We start from the raw sequence: 13,411 nt of genomic DNA, 5'->3' as shown, positions 1-13,411 counted from the left end.
GGGCTCACGTGTCTTCGGTTCATATAAGTAGGTTTGGTAGTTATTTTTCATCCTTCAGTTTGTTTTACTCATGGTGCTGAATTTAGTTGGTACTTGCAAACATGGCGTCACCAGTCGTTGATGCTCTGTTTGACTAATCATCATAGTCTCCACTCCTTAACTAGAACTTTTCATAATGCTCTGCTTTATCATAACGATTACACAATTCTGAGTGTTTTTTTTTTAATTTCTGTTCACAATGAAAATCTTTCGAGTGTTACATTTGCTTCTTATTAGCTGTATGCTATTGATGTTTGGTTAAGAATTCAAAGACCAAGTAATAACCTTCTATGTACATGTGCAATTGACGACGAAAGATAATGAAATAGGCCTGATGACCGAACAGTGCGAAATAATGTTATGGTATTGCACCCATGAAATTCATACAATTTGCTACACCATGCATACCATACCATATATATAGCCGGCATAGTAGCATCTATCTGTACTGCGAGCAAACCCATCACCATGTTTAAGCACGTACTGTACAAAATGCGTGGTGTAGTGTCGCAAAGCTTTCCAGAGGAGGAACATACACATCTTCACAGTGTCCACTATTTGATGAATAGCGTTAAAAGCAATCGCCGTAGACGTAAATGTGGAGAAGCAAAGGTCAGCCAAGTCGGAGTGATGGTAGAAAAGCCAATAACGTTGAAATATTATGACGATAAGCGATTACAAGTGTGAATTTCCCGACTAAGCAATTTTTCTAAAGTAAGTTTTCCTAGCGTTTATGTTCCATTTTTACGTAGAAAGTGTAGCAAATGCTTAAGGTTGTATATATAGTGAAATTGTTGTGCAGCAGCGAAGCGTGGAAATTCATCATTTAAATATATTCGATTAAGATCATCAAAGCGTCCCGTTTATACCATCCTCCTAAAGTGTCATCTCAATGTACCATTTGGAATAGCTAAACAGGATGGGAAAATAGTGCACGAAGTAATAAATGTATCTTTTAAAGGCATTCTGTGTAGTATTCTATGCAACCAGTTCTTCTAATGATGACAATAGTATGTTTAGTATAATTTTCCATAACTCTCCATCAACTCTCCAATGCCCCGAGGGTGCATTATGCATTCAATCAAAACTGAGTCTCCTATCTTCTCATCAATTTGACAGGTTGCCAATATATTGTATGTCTCATTTTAATGTAGTTATGCAGCGGAAGAGCTATTTGAATTCGTATTGGTTTCCACACTTTTTTGCATCTTATCTGCAAGAGTTTTCCGCTTGATTTCAATAATCGTGACAGGTCTTCAATGACAGAAGCGTCCTTGCAGTATATTGCAAGTCCTGGCAAGCATATTATATATATAAACTCTTTATTCCAGCTCTCGAATGTGCATCGCACAATGGACAAGTTACTTAAAATTTCTTTCAAAATTTCTGAAGCTATCTGCTTGCATTCATTGTGAATTGCAAATGTGAATAGACTGTAAAAGTAACAATTAACGCATAACAATCGTAGAATCGTTAAACTTCCAATTCGATGTTTGCTAAAAAAGTTCAGAAAAGAGTTCAAGCTTCACACATTTCCTGAACTTTTCCGGAAACCCAACCACAAATTTTGTTCTGCTAGCATCGTTCCAGAGAAAAGGAAAGTGGTAGATTATAAAGTGTTCCGTGTAGTATGTTTTAAACATATATACGGACGGACCGGTGAGTCGTATGTTTGGTTCCGCTCAGAAGTTCCTGCAGATAAATCGATTCAGAAAATTTAACAAAAAATCCTTTTTTTAACCTTAAACTGTCATGCGTTTGGTTTAGTAAAACAGGAATGGAAACAAGGATAGCTATTTTGTCTGCAAGAAGTGATAAAATAAGAATGATTCCCAGGCTTAGTTTTGGAAATACCCTTTTGTGGTATTGTAGTCGGAGGTAACAACACGAATGACTGAGTGGCGAGGAAGATTATTAGCTACTTAAAATAAACCACCATAAAGAATACTCCAGGTCGGTAGTGTTCTAAATCGTTTTTTCCTATTTTTATTTTGGTACGTTGACTAATTATTAACAATTATGACACAACTGCTCACAGACCATGGTTGTAAAACACTGCAGGGAATATGGCCGTTAAACAAGGTTGATCACTTGATAGGCGTAATTTTGCCGGGGGTAGATTGAGGAAAGTCGGATATGAGCTGGTACCATAATACCATAACATATTTTACCTAGCTCGTGCTTTGGATTGATTTGCTATTCGAATCCATAGGGATACGGTTGCTTATATAGCGTTAAAAAGAGCGATAGTTGCGTTCGGGGGAGAGTTTTGTAAGCGCTAATCAACATTAAAAAATGGCTTCTCCTGCCAAGTGGACTTGCTAAATGATACTTTATACAATACTGATAAAACATATTTTTTGTTCAAGAAAGCTAAAAGAAGCTGTGTTTGTGCCTTCACCCAATGTGATTGTTTTACAATCGCATCTGTGCTGTGGAACGGACTGCAACGGTTTTTGGATTCAAACATTATCGATTCCCCGAGCGGCCATAATGCGACTAGCTCAGAGTTATCGTGAGCTACGTTGTGATGAGGTTTGGCGAGAAAAGAAGAGTAATTACGGTTGCTAGCAGTAAGATGAGGAAAGGTTTAGAGTGAAGAGTCGGTACCGTACTGGAACCAGCTCTTGGAGCCACTGTGCTGGTCGATGGCCGTAGAATGTCACCGAGGTTTGTGATGATATCCGGAAGCGGTTTGATGTTCGTATCACAGGCCGTGTTTTGAATGGCATCCTTTACCGTAGCCGTAAGGATGCGGAAGTTGGTGTCATTCCGATTGAGCGACTCGTACATGTACTGATGCAGCCGATCGGACAGTACCCAGAGTCGACTTTCGTCATCCACCTTGACGTCATTGGGGAATACCATATCGACGGTGCTCATGTAAACGCGACCGAGAGACTTAATAGTGTATGCACGGTTGGATGTTTTCCAGCACGTGACGGCGTTGAGGTTGGGCAGAGCGTAGAAAATAACGCCGGTTTTCTGATCGAGAAAGGCCACCCCGGCCTGCCCGTTAGGACCTCGCGATCCGAGAACTTTGAATTCCTTGTAGTTGCTGGAGTCAAGCGCGTAGGTTCGATTCCGCAGCACCTTAGTGGACACTGAGAACTCATTGAGTGAGCTCAGTGGATGGAAGAAAAGTGTCGCATAGCCATCGGGTTGCGGCTTGGAGAGTGCAATTCCAAACAGTCCATCGTCCCACTGGAAGTTGATGCCCGTGATGTTGTAGTTGCCGGCTAATGGATCCGGGTGGAAGAAGTGATGCTTAACGCGCCACGATTCCTGCTGCTTCCAGGAGTACACCACCAGAGCTGGGCTACCGAGATCGGCCGCGTATGCGAAGGTATCCTCACAAACGGCATCTTCTACAGCAATATTTGCGTAAAATGAGCCTTCTTTGAGATGATCACTGGGGAACTGGTAGCGCCGGAGAAGATTATCGGTATGCAGGTCGTACACTACCAGTGATGTGGGCGCAATGACGGTGGTGTTGCCCAGCAGCTCATCAACGCCGGTATCCAGTACCCATAGCCGGCCACAACGGTCCGCTCGTATGCGGAACGGTGACACTATTTCCTGTGCGTCGGCGACACTATTTCCGGCCTCGTCGGGGAGCCGTCGGTGCGCACTCCAGTTGGGGTAAGGGTATAACCGTGGCGATTGTGTTGTCGTTTCTGTGAAGAATGTAAAAAAAAAATCATTATCTCGTTGAAACTCATTATTTGATACATTAATCAAACGAATAACTTATGAACGATCATGAATAATCAAATGAATAACATCAAATAAAAAATCGTCTGATAAATAGTAGCAACATCAGGTAGATATGATAGGAACGTTGTGAAAACCTTTAAAAGACAACATAGAAAGGAAGGGAACAAATGAAAAGAATATGTTTTGTGGGAACGACATACACCGGAAGTGCAAAATCGGTGTATAACAAACCACCGCCAGTCCGGAGACTGTGAATGCTATTTCCACGTGACATTGCTCCGGTGAACTTAGGTGACCCTGGCTAATGGTTACTGGTTTATTCTGTTCGGTCCTAGTCCGAAAGCAATGCACCGATTCTCATGGGCTGACCCTAGCCGTCGTTGTGGGTAAATTACTGATCAAGGTTCGCCTTCGTTTCGCCTGCCTTCACCTCCATAATTGTGCATCATAGCATGACATTATTAGCAGAAATAGGTACCATTTATAAAAGGTACGAAAATCTGTATTTGAAATACAACGGTCTATTTGTATTACAATTTTTTTTATTAATTTATATTGAAAAGTTATGTTTCATATTTGCTTGTATTCGTGTGTCAATGGCGGTAACATGCTTTTATTTTTTGAAAAGGTTTTGTTTTAATGCCTCTGAACTATATTTGCGTATATTCGTTGGACTCTGCCGCTTGTCGTTAAACTAAAACCACGTTACATTCACTCTATGGTGCCTGCCCGGTCAACCAAACTAGTCAAGCGAATCCATGCACCGGTTGTTCTTAAGCCTCGTAGGCATGATCATTTTTTGCATTAGTTGCAAGGTCATAAAAGTGACTAAGGTTATCGATCGAGTGCAAAGTTTCGATCGTAAAATATACGTGAGTCAGTTGACTGTGGGCAACCAGTCTCCACTTTTCTGGAACAGGGAAAGACCGGTGGAAAGATCTCTAGAATGGACAGAAAGAGAGGGACAGGGTGGGCAGACCTGTTGGTTTGTAGTCCGGTGATTCATCGTGGGGTTTTCGTACCCCACGTTTACGGGGTTTACGTACAAAAAAAACAATGACGACCCACCCTAGCATAGAAGAATCTAGCAAACGCAAATGAATAAACAAGAACAAATTGGCCGTTGTGAATGGCCATATGTGCTAAAAAGGTTCCTTAACAATTGTGATTCGGAAATGTATCATGCATCACTCAAGCTGGACATGTGTTGTACTTGAAAAGAAGGTGTCCCTGCCGAGTAATTTGCATGCAATGCTTTGGTATATGGTCAGTAGCAATTGAAATGGTCTATCAGAAGGCATTAGCTACTGTCCGCAACATTGATCAATGGGCCGTAGAGCACTGGCATTGCTAAGCTGTGTAGCTTTGTAGGCACACGATTTAGTTAGTAGCCTTGTAGCCTTGTAAAAGCTGTGCTGCCACGCGCATCATTAACAAATGTACACGGATGTACGTACAACACGCGCACGCGCACTCGAAAGGGGCGTGTGAATTCGATTCAAAGATAATCGATCGTGTCCGTGTAAATTGGGCTTCCTTAGTTCATGATCACGGTCACGGGCAACGCCAGTAGTGCAAACGGTACGCGTTCGGCGTTTGGTTCTCCTTCGCCTAGACATTGGGCAGCGCTTGGATTAAAGTAATGTGACACCAGTGTTCCAAGTCACGGCGCTTTGGGCAGAGTAATCTAGATTCTAGATTCTTTTTCCATTGATGGTAACTGTTCGATAACCTACCGTTGAGGTTGATGTATGCGAGCGATGCCGGAATGCCCTGTTTCCATCGGGGCAGTGTCAGAAAGAGTCGCTTCTTGTACACTTCCAGTCCGACGGGAATCACATTTTCCGGGATGTAGCGCCCCGAAGCGAGTGCCTCTTGTCGTTCGGTGTCGCTGGAAAACTCAAAATCGATCTCGTTCCACTGGTACGCCACACGCAGGTTATCGTTGGCAAGGGCTGGTCGGGGTATAATTGTAGCCAGCTGGAACAAGCATACGGTGGCGAGCAAACGATGCATCGATGATCGAGTGATCGAGGGAAACATTTTGCCACTTTTTTCACTGGCCACTGGCCGTTTTTGGGTCGCAATTGTAGATCAACGAAAAGAGATGAACCTTCCCAAATATTCACGGCACAAGCGCTGAAGATTTGAAGGCTATCTTTCGTTGGTAACGTAAGGTTCTAGCTGCTGCACTGCACTGCACTAGCTTTGTCTTGTCGATCGTGTCTCACAAAACACTTCCACACAATAGCCGTGACGAGAGGAGTACCGTTTTGGGTTCCGGAACGTTCAAACATTAGAGGCCACTGTAGACCGCCGTGGGTATGACCGTGTGGGAACTGCCCGAAACACAAAACACAACTGACAACCACGATTCACTACGAGTACCCGGCTAGGCGTATACTTAGAACGAAGATTCGGGTGTGGTAGCTAGTCGCTGCTGCGTTAGTCGCACGATCGTCATTCGGCTTCCACTCGCCTAGTATTAGTAGTACTGGCCGCTCGCCGGTACTGGGGAGACCTTCTATCACTCCACCTCCAGCACTCCCTTCCACTATTGGGTGTACGATTGCTGGCCCACGGCGGCAACCTTCACCACTTCTCTCTGACTTGCGTTGGCCCAAGTTGAGGCTGCTTGTGCGGTGCTTGCTGCTAACTCGCTCACTCTGCCGCTGCGCTGCTAATTCTTTGTCGTCCGTTGATTCAGTTCCTTTCCGAATATTCGACACCGACCTGGAGAGAAGGAGAAGAAGAAGAGAACGAACCAACCACTATAAATTAAAAGTACACGCGCATTTGATGTAAGGTGAACAGCTTTTTTATGCTCTCGGCGGGCGCACGCTCGCTCACGACGTTCCTTTCCCACTCGCCAAGAGCTTTCGGAATCTCGCCTCCAGGAAAAAATCTCACACATACTGGCCCGGGCCGGCGCTTTTCGATATACTACTCGCACCAGCAGCAGCTGACTAACGGCCAGTGCTCAGCCGTTCGATTTTATTTTAAATATTTGCCCATCGAAGTCTTGCACCCCACGGAACGGGGATAGGAGGCCGCGGGGCCGCGAATATAGATTGGGTCTATTGTCATATTGAACTAATCTTAGTGTCAAGGACTAACCCCACACGCCAAAACATGGGACGATCGCACGTTTGGTTCGTTTGGTTCGAGGCTTTGAACCACGACCACGAAACGAAACGCACATTTTCGGCAAATTTCTACGGCAAGTCATCTCCATTTCGACATCACACGGTTAGGCAAATGAATTTACATGTTGTTTCTTTTGAAGTGTGCCGAGACGAAGGTGTTAGATTGTTTGAAAATCCTGAGTCATTTCTGTATTTACGCTCCAATCGTCATGAATGGACGAATAGCATTGGCGACGGGTTAGAACCATATGTTTGATCGATGAAACATTATTTGTTGGTTGGCTTTAGTTAGATAGTTATAATGCATTTTTACCAATTTTTTCCCAACAATGAAAACATTATTAGGTACAATTGGTTCCAGTTATTGTTAGCATTCCACGAATGCTAGTGTTTGTTCGTTTTTAGGTATTAACAATTATTTTTCCATACCCGCTGGTCGATTGGTATCATTCGTTTTGATTAGTAGGATGTAGCAAAAGCATACCATTGCTGTTAGAATATGGGCCCAGTTGGCACGCTTCGCATGGAGAAGTGTGACACTACCGTCACATTCCGAGAAGTGCACAAAATGGTTTATTCATAAGGCAGATGTGTGAATTATTTAAAAGTTCAACAAGCGTAACCGGGCTGTATCGAAGTAAAGGATGCATACGATCATGTAGAAACCAATATGCCACCTATTAGTATTAAAAGTGACTGTGTGACGGATCCTCCATCGGATTGATTGGCAGAGCTGTAAAGCCCGCCCGTTTCTCGGATACGCAGCCGTGGACAATGGCACACGAATGATCCATCAAAAGCTCTAGGACACCGGCAACATTCACATGCTCGATGGGCTCGAGATGGATGACTTGCATTAAAAACCACATACCTCTAGGGTCCGCTGAATGCAGGCCTAGGGAATTCGAATGGCAGGTTTTACTTTCTGCAGTCCGGCACCGTCCGGCAGATCGGTCTTGATTTAATTGGCAGAAACACACAGCCGAGGTCAGACCATCGTGCGGTGCCTCAGTGCAGCTGAGAATAGTAAGCTTTTGCGCGTTACCGAGCTCTCGAGCAAGAAAATGCATTAATATTTGTTTGTATGCATTAGTACTGTTGGTCACTATAAATGGTGTGCATTCCAGGGAGCTATAGATAAAGAATGGTATTGATCGGATACAATCTATTTCTTCTCCAGCCACGAGACAATAATGTCAAGTCCGGCAAAGTCGAATAGCTCTCGGCACAGTGTTTGATTTTAAATCGGTGTGTCCATAATGAACGGCTTACAGTTGTGTGGTTGCTTGACACACTGTACCTGTGAATCAAGGTGAAGGGGCATGGACGACGGCAGTCTGAGTGGCTGAGCCGGAGCGACAGAAACACTGCAGAGGACAGAAAAGGTGGCCGAAGCATGCCGCAAGCGATGGCGGCAAACTAGCCAAACAGGAGAAACAGGTTTTTTCGCTTATCGTACAGCATCGTTGTGTGTATGGGTGATGTTAGGTGAAGTTTATGCTGCCTCCACTCCCCACATGCCAGAGAAGATTCCGTGTGCGCATGAGGGGGGCACCTTGCAGAAGCTCCTGGACCCGCCCGTTGGGAATGTGAATTAGTCTAATGCTAAGGGGATCTGTTTCATTCATACTCTTGATCTCCTTCAGCTTATACCGATCGATTAGTGTTTATGTCAAGGCTTTGGCCATACACTGCTGCATTTGAGAGGTACTTTTCATTTCGCATGGGCACCGACCTGCGACTGATGCTGCAATCCCGCCAATTTCCGTTTCTCGATCATTTGTGCACTCAATTCTGTCTAAAGCCCCAGGTGTTATGTTGTGCCGTAGCCACCCGAAAAGAAGCTGTACGCTCGCCTACCATCCGGGAACATCCGGTGCATCTTGCCTTCATAATAATGTGTGGGAAATTTCACTTTCTATTTCACGTGCCAGTGCTAGTGCCGCCGTCAGTGGCCCGGTCGCCGCAGCGTCACTCGAAAGCACAGGGCACGGCCCGAACGCAGGTCCGGTGGCAAATTACGCGTTACCTTTCTCGAGTTACCGACAGATTTAACAGCACGCCGGTTGTAAAGGTGGTGACCCACGAGGGTGGAATTCAAATTTCATCCAAATTACGGCTCACGGTTGTTAGTGATGGTGTGTACACCGTTCGCTTTGGCTCGTTCGCACATTCACTTGCCAAAAAGAAGGTCTGCAACCACACAATCGTTCCACGGCACTACGAGGCGTAACGGTAAAGTGGCTATCGAAACATGTCGAACTGCCGTCAATGATCTGGCCCGATGATCACATCGATAGTCAAGTGATTCCGAGTCCAAGCATTGAAATACGAGTCACAATAAATCATAATTTATACCAGGCGAGTACTACTCGTAGTAGAAAAATGAGTAGAAAAATGAGTTCCCTAAATATAACTACTTTTTGTGCTCACTAGATGACGAACGAGTGTAAATCTAGATGTCACTGATCACGACTCAAATACAGTATATGGAGATGGAAATATCACAAAATTCGTTGTCAAAATTAATCACCGGCCACACAAATGCTGAACAATACTCACAGCAGTTTCTGGAAGCAAGATATTCTACTACTAAACCACCAGCGACGACCTATGCGAGCGTGCTGTGTCTACCAGTGCGATCGAAACGTGGCGATCTGCTCACGATGAGCGCGAAACAACAAATCGTTGACGGTAGACGTCGGTGGAATGGAAAGTATCTCTGCCGTCGGCTGTGTTCCATTCAGAAAAAAGCGTGTATGTGGCTGAACCTAACCGGCCCCGTAGACGATCATCGGCTCTTGTGACGATCGCGCAACGCACACGAAAACATTGCTGCGCCTCGTCTCGTTCTGGCTTCTCCACGTTGGGGTTTGTGTTTGCTCTTCCTGCGCTGCGATTGTCCTTCTTAACGGTTCTCCTTTGCTTGGATGCGTTATTTGAAACGAATGAAAATACTCTCGAATAAACCGAAAGAGGTAAGAGCGAAAGGGTTTTGCTGAGTTCTAGCTCTTGAGGTCGTCGGAACACATGTTGAATACGGTGGTATGCGTTACGCATGAAAGATTGCTTTGAATAGAGGCGCTGATGCTGGTTGTCCACCGCTATGTTGGTCACCCCGATGCTGCTGGTGATATAATGTAACGTGCACTCGATGGTCTCGCTTGGGAATTCCCTTTGGGGAAATTTGGGATGAATCACATTTCAGTTCGCCGGAATGTGGTTTCAGGTTTCGGTATAAGTGGTAAGTGCATCCTGCATGACTTTGGAAAGCTAAAAACAAGAATTGGAAGCATACTGCAATCAGACTGGTGCGTTTTAATTACTTTATTGTGAAGCTGTGCGTTTAAAACACTGATAAAACGTACTCTACAATACCCGGGCAAACAAGCAACGTTGATGATCGTTCGATCTTTCGATAGGCTGTATTAGAGTGGGTCGTCCAGCAACGACCATCTCTTCTGCATGACTTTTGTTTTATTTTACTGTGACTTCCACGCTGGGCCCACCCTTTGGTTGGCACTTGGCCACATCGCTTGCAACGGATGGTTTCGTGCATTCCTCATTGTTTGTTGGAATTGGGCCCTTGGTGACGTCGTTCTCTGTCATTTGTTTTTTGCGCTTTTCCGCTATTAGCCGGCGAATGAAGACGAGCTCCACGATTTTCTCTAGCAAACCAATGAGCCCGAGCACCGATAGTCCCAGCAGAAACCCTAGCGAGCCTCCCAAATCTGACACGAATTGATTGAAATCGTAACCATGGAACTCTTCCACAACCTGCGGGATAGACGAGTCGTAGGAAAAATGGATTAATTGACCATTTAAGCTGGATCAATAGGAGCAAAACCGTGAATTGGAGGGTACTAATCGTACCGACACCATCTTAGAGGTGTAGTAAACCCAGATCTGTGCTGCAGGTATGTTGATTTGGAACCGTTTTCGGTTCATGACCGATGCCGTGAAGATCGTTGTTGTGCAAGGTTGATAGCAGCCGCATTGGGTCCCATCCAGGTCCTCCAGCTGACGATAGAGTTTGATGAGCTGCTTCGTTCTGTTGGCATCGTCGCAATACGAAACATCAAGGTCCGGCATCCAGGGACCGGAGCACCCAACTGATTCTACCACGGTTCGCCAGTGACAAAGCTCCCCGCACTGTAATCGATCGTTTGAGACGTGTGTGACAGTCATTTAATGTATCTGAATAATTCATAAAAAATATACCTTGGTAGAGCTCACAGTAGAAACCTCAACACATTCGTTCTCATAGCTAGCCAACATGAAGAAATGCTGGGTCGAAAGACGAATCTCCAACTCTTCGTTTACTTCCAGAAAGAGATATTCGACACGACCGGAGGATTGCATGCGGTTTTCTGAAAATTGAATTGGAAAGTAAAACAAAAAGATATTAAAATACCATGACTTAGTGTGGTCTAGATTGTGTGGTAACTACCCCTTTTGATTGCTGCGATATGAAAGGTTGGAGGCCGATTAATGTAAATAATTTAATGTAAAAATTCCAGGGAATACTCTTGAACGGTTCAGCATTTAAGGAAAAATGTGATTCCTCACCCCCAAATCCGGCAAATTTTACCGGTAGAGAACGGCCGATTCAAATCGAATATTTGTTTGAAATATTGTTGGTGTAAATTATTTGCTTGCTTGTGATTTTTGAGCCGAATAACGGATAAGCCTTCCCTTACCGGAACCGGATGAATATGAATAACTCACTCAACCAATAGATGCTCACTTTCCCTAATAGATGTGCTTCAATGTTTGTTAATAAGGTCGCCAATTACCGGGGTACATTGCTTATGAGTGCCGCTGCGAAACCCTTTTAAGTTAGAATTTAGCATCAAGTGTAATAATGCACATTTACTCGTTCAACAATCGCGCATTCCCCATTTTATGCTATGCATGATTCAGTTTGTTTCTATCGATTATTGACCCTACATGGCTGTGGAATCGAAACGTCAATAGAAGCCATGCTTGTATTGATCGTTGTTGTGTAACTGAACTATCACCTCATATGCTGCAAATTATGAAACCCATTTTTCGTGTTGATTCTCTTCTCGTTGGAAATTCGCACACAATGATTGTTATCACGAAGGCGAACAGAACTATTAATTTTATCACTAGATACGTTGCAATCAAATGCAAATCAACGAGAAAATTAATTGATCTACGACGGGCCACTGAAGCTGACGGATTAAAATTATGTTTGCAAAAGCATACATCTGGATGTCCAATACCGTCACGGTTAGTTCTGCGAATGTCCTTCCAATCACTAATCTATTGATAATGAATTTTTAAGAAGCATAAGAACAGGATGAGACGTATTGATGCTTGGAAAAAGTATTTGGAAACATGGCGCCTCCATTACAGTGCTACCATACACGAATGCAAATGTTACGAATTGTCGATAAACGACATTTCTGTTCATTTTGTAGTTTGTTCAATTAAATGCTTTTCTCCTGAATTCATCGACGTGGTAGTGCGTCCTAAATTTCATAGTCCTTTTGAACATGTCAGGGCAAGTTTGTAACGCGGATTTTGGGTTGGGTTGAGCAAAAACTGCAACTTTTGATAACACTGACTAACAAATTTTTATTTGTTTCTTAATTTCATTGAACCAAAGGTAAAAGTTGTGTCAAACAATATCAAATTTTGAAATCAGGCTACATTATGTGAGACGATTTTAAAATATCTAAAAAAAAGAAAAAAAGAGAAGATGTTCTAGTGCACTTACCAGCGAAGCCTTCCTTTTGCTCGTGTATAAATACATGCCAACCAGGTGGCGTATCACCGACGCTAACCTGTGTTACATTGGCATCGTGGCGTAGCATGATTGAATAGCCCGCTTCCTTCCAGGAGTGCTTTGTAGTAACAAGTGGGTTCAGCGTGTAGCACCGACCCATATCAAGATGTAAACTTTCCTCCACTTGTATGTCTACCGAGCACAAAATTGAATTGGTTTAATGGGAAACTATAAAATTCGCAATCGCTTCGCAGCTCGTCGACGGACGCTTCTACGCACTATTGATGTCACCGTCAAGCCCATGTTGAACGAAAAACTCGTTGTGACTGTAGGTGGCTTCACTGAACAGCTGGTCGAGCGAAGTCTCGTTGAAAGGGAAGCGATCGAACGCACTGCTGTACTTAGGGTGGATCGCCAGGTTGTACTTTGCCATGACATCTGCCTTGTAGGCAGGTTCGCGACAAAAAGTAATCGATGGGTAGAGCATCGTATCGTTGAGATCAAACCGCGAGTGTGTTGATATTGGCGGATTGAAAAGCTTTTTGAAGCAATCCGTTAGCTGATACATCACGACGATGCTACAGATGAACAGCACTATCGCTCGAACCAGACGCTTTGGCTCCTGGCACAGCCTGTATAACATGTCCCATAGTTTGTGCCTCACTTTCGCTATACTGACCATTATTGCACAACACTAAAACGTTTTGTCTGACTAACGCAATACTTTCGCACAATCATGATGGCAACTAAACGA

General features: G+C 44.1%; 3 protein-coding genes across 8 annotated transcripts in view; 1 reads left to right on the top strand and 2 right to left on the bottom strand.

The window, feature by feature from the left end:
• LOC126572506 (BUB3-interacting and GLEBS motif-containing protein ZNF207) overlaps positions 1–1,003 on the top strand; it is a 12,412-nt gene extending 11,409 nt beyond the window's left edge. For all 4 annotated transcript variants that reach the window (XM_050231876.1, XM_050231871.1, XM_050231870.1 and 1 more), the window contains one exon: positions 1–1,003. This exon is cut by the window's left edge. The gene's annotated coding sequence lies outside the window, so the exon portion shown is untranslated.
• On the bottom strand, positions 168–9,615 carry LOC126572507 (protein yellow). The gene is made up of 3 exons (XM_050231878.1): positions 9,465–9,615; positions 5,493–6,489; positions 168–3,716 (listed from the first exon to the last, which is right to left on the bottom strand). Exons 2-3 carry the CDS (start codon positions 5,797–5,799, stop codon positions 2,560–2,562), a joined length of 1,464 nt encoding a protein of 487 aa, XP_050087835.1. The 5' UTR covers positions 5,800–6,489; positions 9,465–9,615; the 3' UTR covers positions 168–2,559.
• A 599-nt stretch (positions 9,616–10,214) lies between these two features.
• LOC126572508 (acid-sensing ion channel 2) lies at positions 10,215–13,411 on the bottom strand. 3 transcript variants are annotated; one of them, XM_050231879.1, is made up of 5 exons: positions 12,937–13,411; positions 12,649–12,849; positions 11,124–11,272; positions 10,776–11,054; positions 10,215–10,679 (listed from the first exon to the last, which is right to left on the bottom strand). In XM_050231879.1, the coding sequence occupies exons 1-5, from the start codon at positions 13,337–13,339 to the stop codon at positions 10,380–10,382; spliced, it is 1,332 nt and encodes a 443-aa protein (XP_050087836.1). In that variant the 5' UTR covers positions 13,340–13,411; the 3' UTR covers positions 10,215–10,379. The 3 variants fall into 3 exon arrangements, with proteins under 3 accessions (XP_050087836.1, XP_050087837.1, XP_050087838.1); XM_050231880.1 differs by having other exon boundaries at positions 10,527–10,679; positions 10,750–11,054; XM_050231881.1 differs by having other exon boundaries at positions 10,527–10,679; positions 10,780–11,054.

This window comes from Anopheles aquasalis, chromosome 2 (genome assembly GCF_943734665.1).
Source record: "Anopheles aquasalis chromosome 2, idAnoAquaMG_Q_19, whole genome shotgun sequence".
NCBI lineage: Eukaryota > Metazoa > Arthropoda > Insecta > Diptera > Culicidae > Anopheles > Anopheles aquasalis.
This window is presented reverse-complemented; position numbering and strand designations above follow the sequence as displayed.

Coding starts and splice junctions, on each gene's coding strand:
- LOC126572507 (XM_050231878.1), bottom strand. CDS start 5,799: ATGTTTCCCTCGATCACTCGATCATCGATGCATCGTTTGCTCGCCACC. Junction 3,717..5,492: donor CGCATACATCAACCTCAACG/GTAGGTTATCGA, acceptor CATTCTTCACAG/AAACGACAACACAATCGCCA.
- LOC126572508 (XM_050231879.1), bottom strand. CDS start 13,339: ATGGTCAGTATAGCGAAAGTGAGGCACAAACTATGGGACATGTTATAC. Junction 12,850..12,936: donor GCTTGACGGTGACATCAATA/GTGCGTAGAAGC, acceptor TGTGCTCGGTAG/ACATACAAGTGGAGGAAAGT. Junction 11,055..11,123: donor CTACTGTGAGCTCTACCAAG/GTATATTTTTTA, acceptor GATCGATTACAG/TGCGGGGAGCTTTGTCACTG.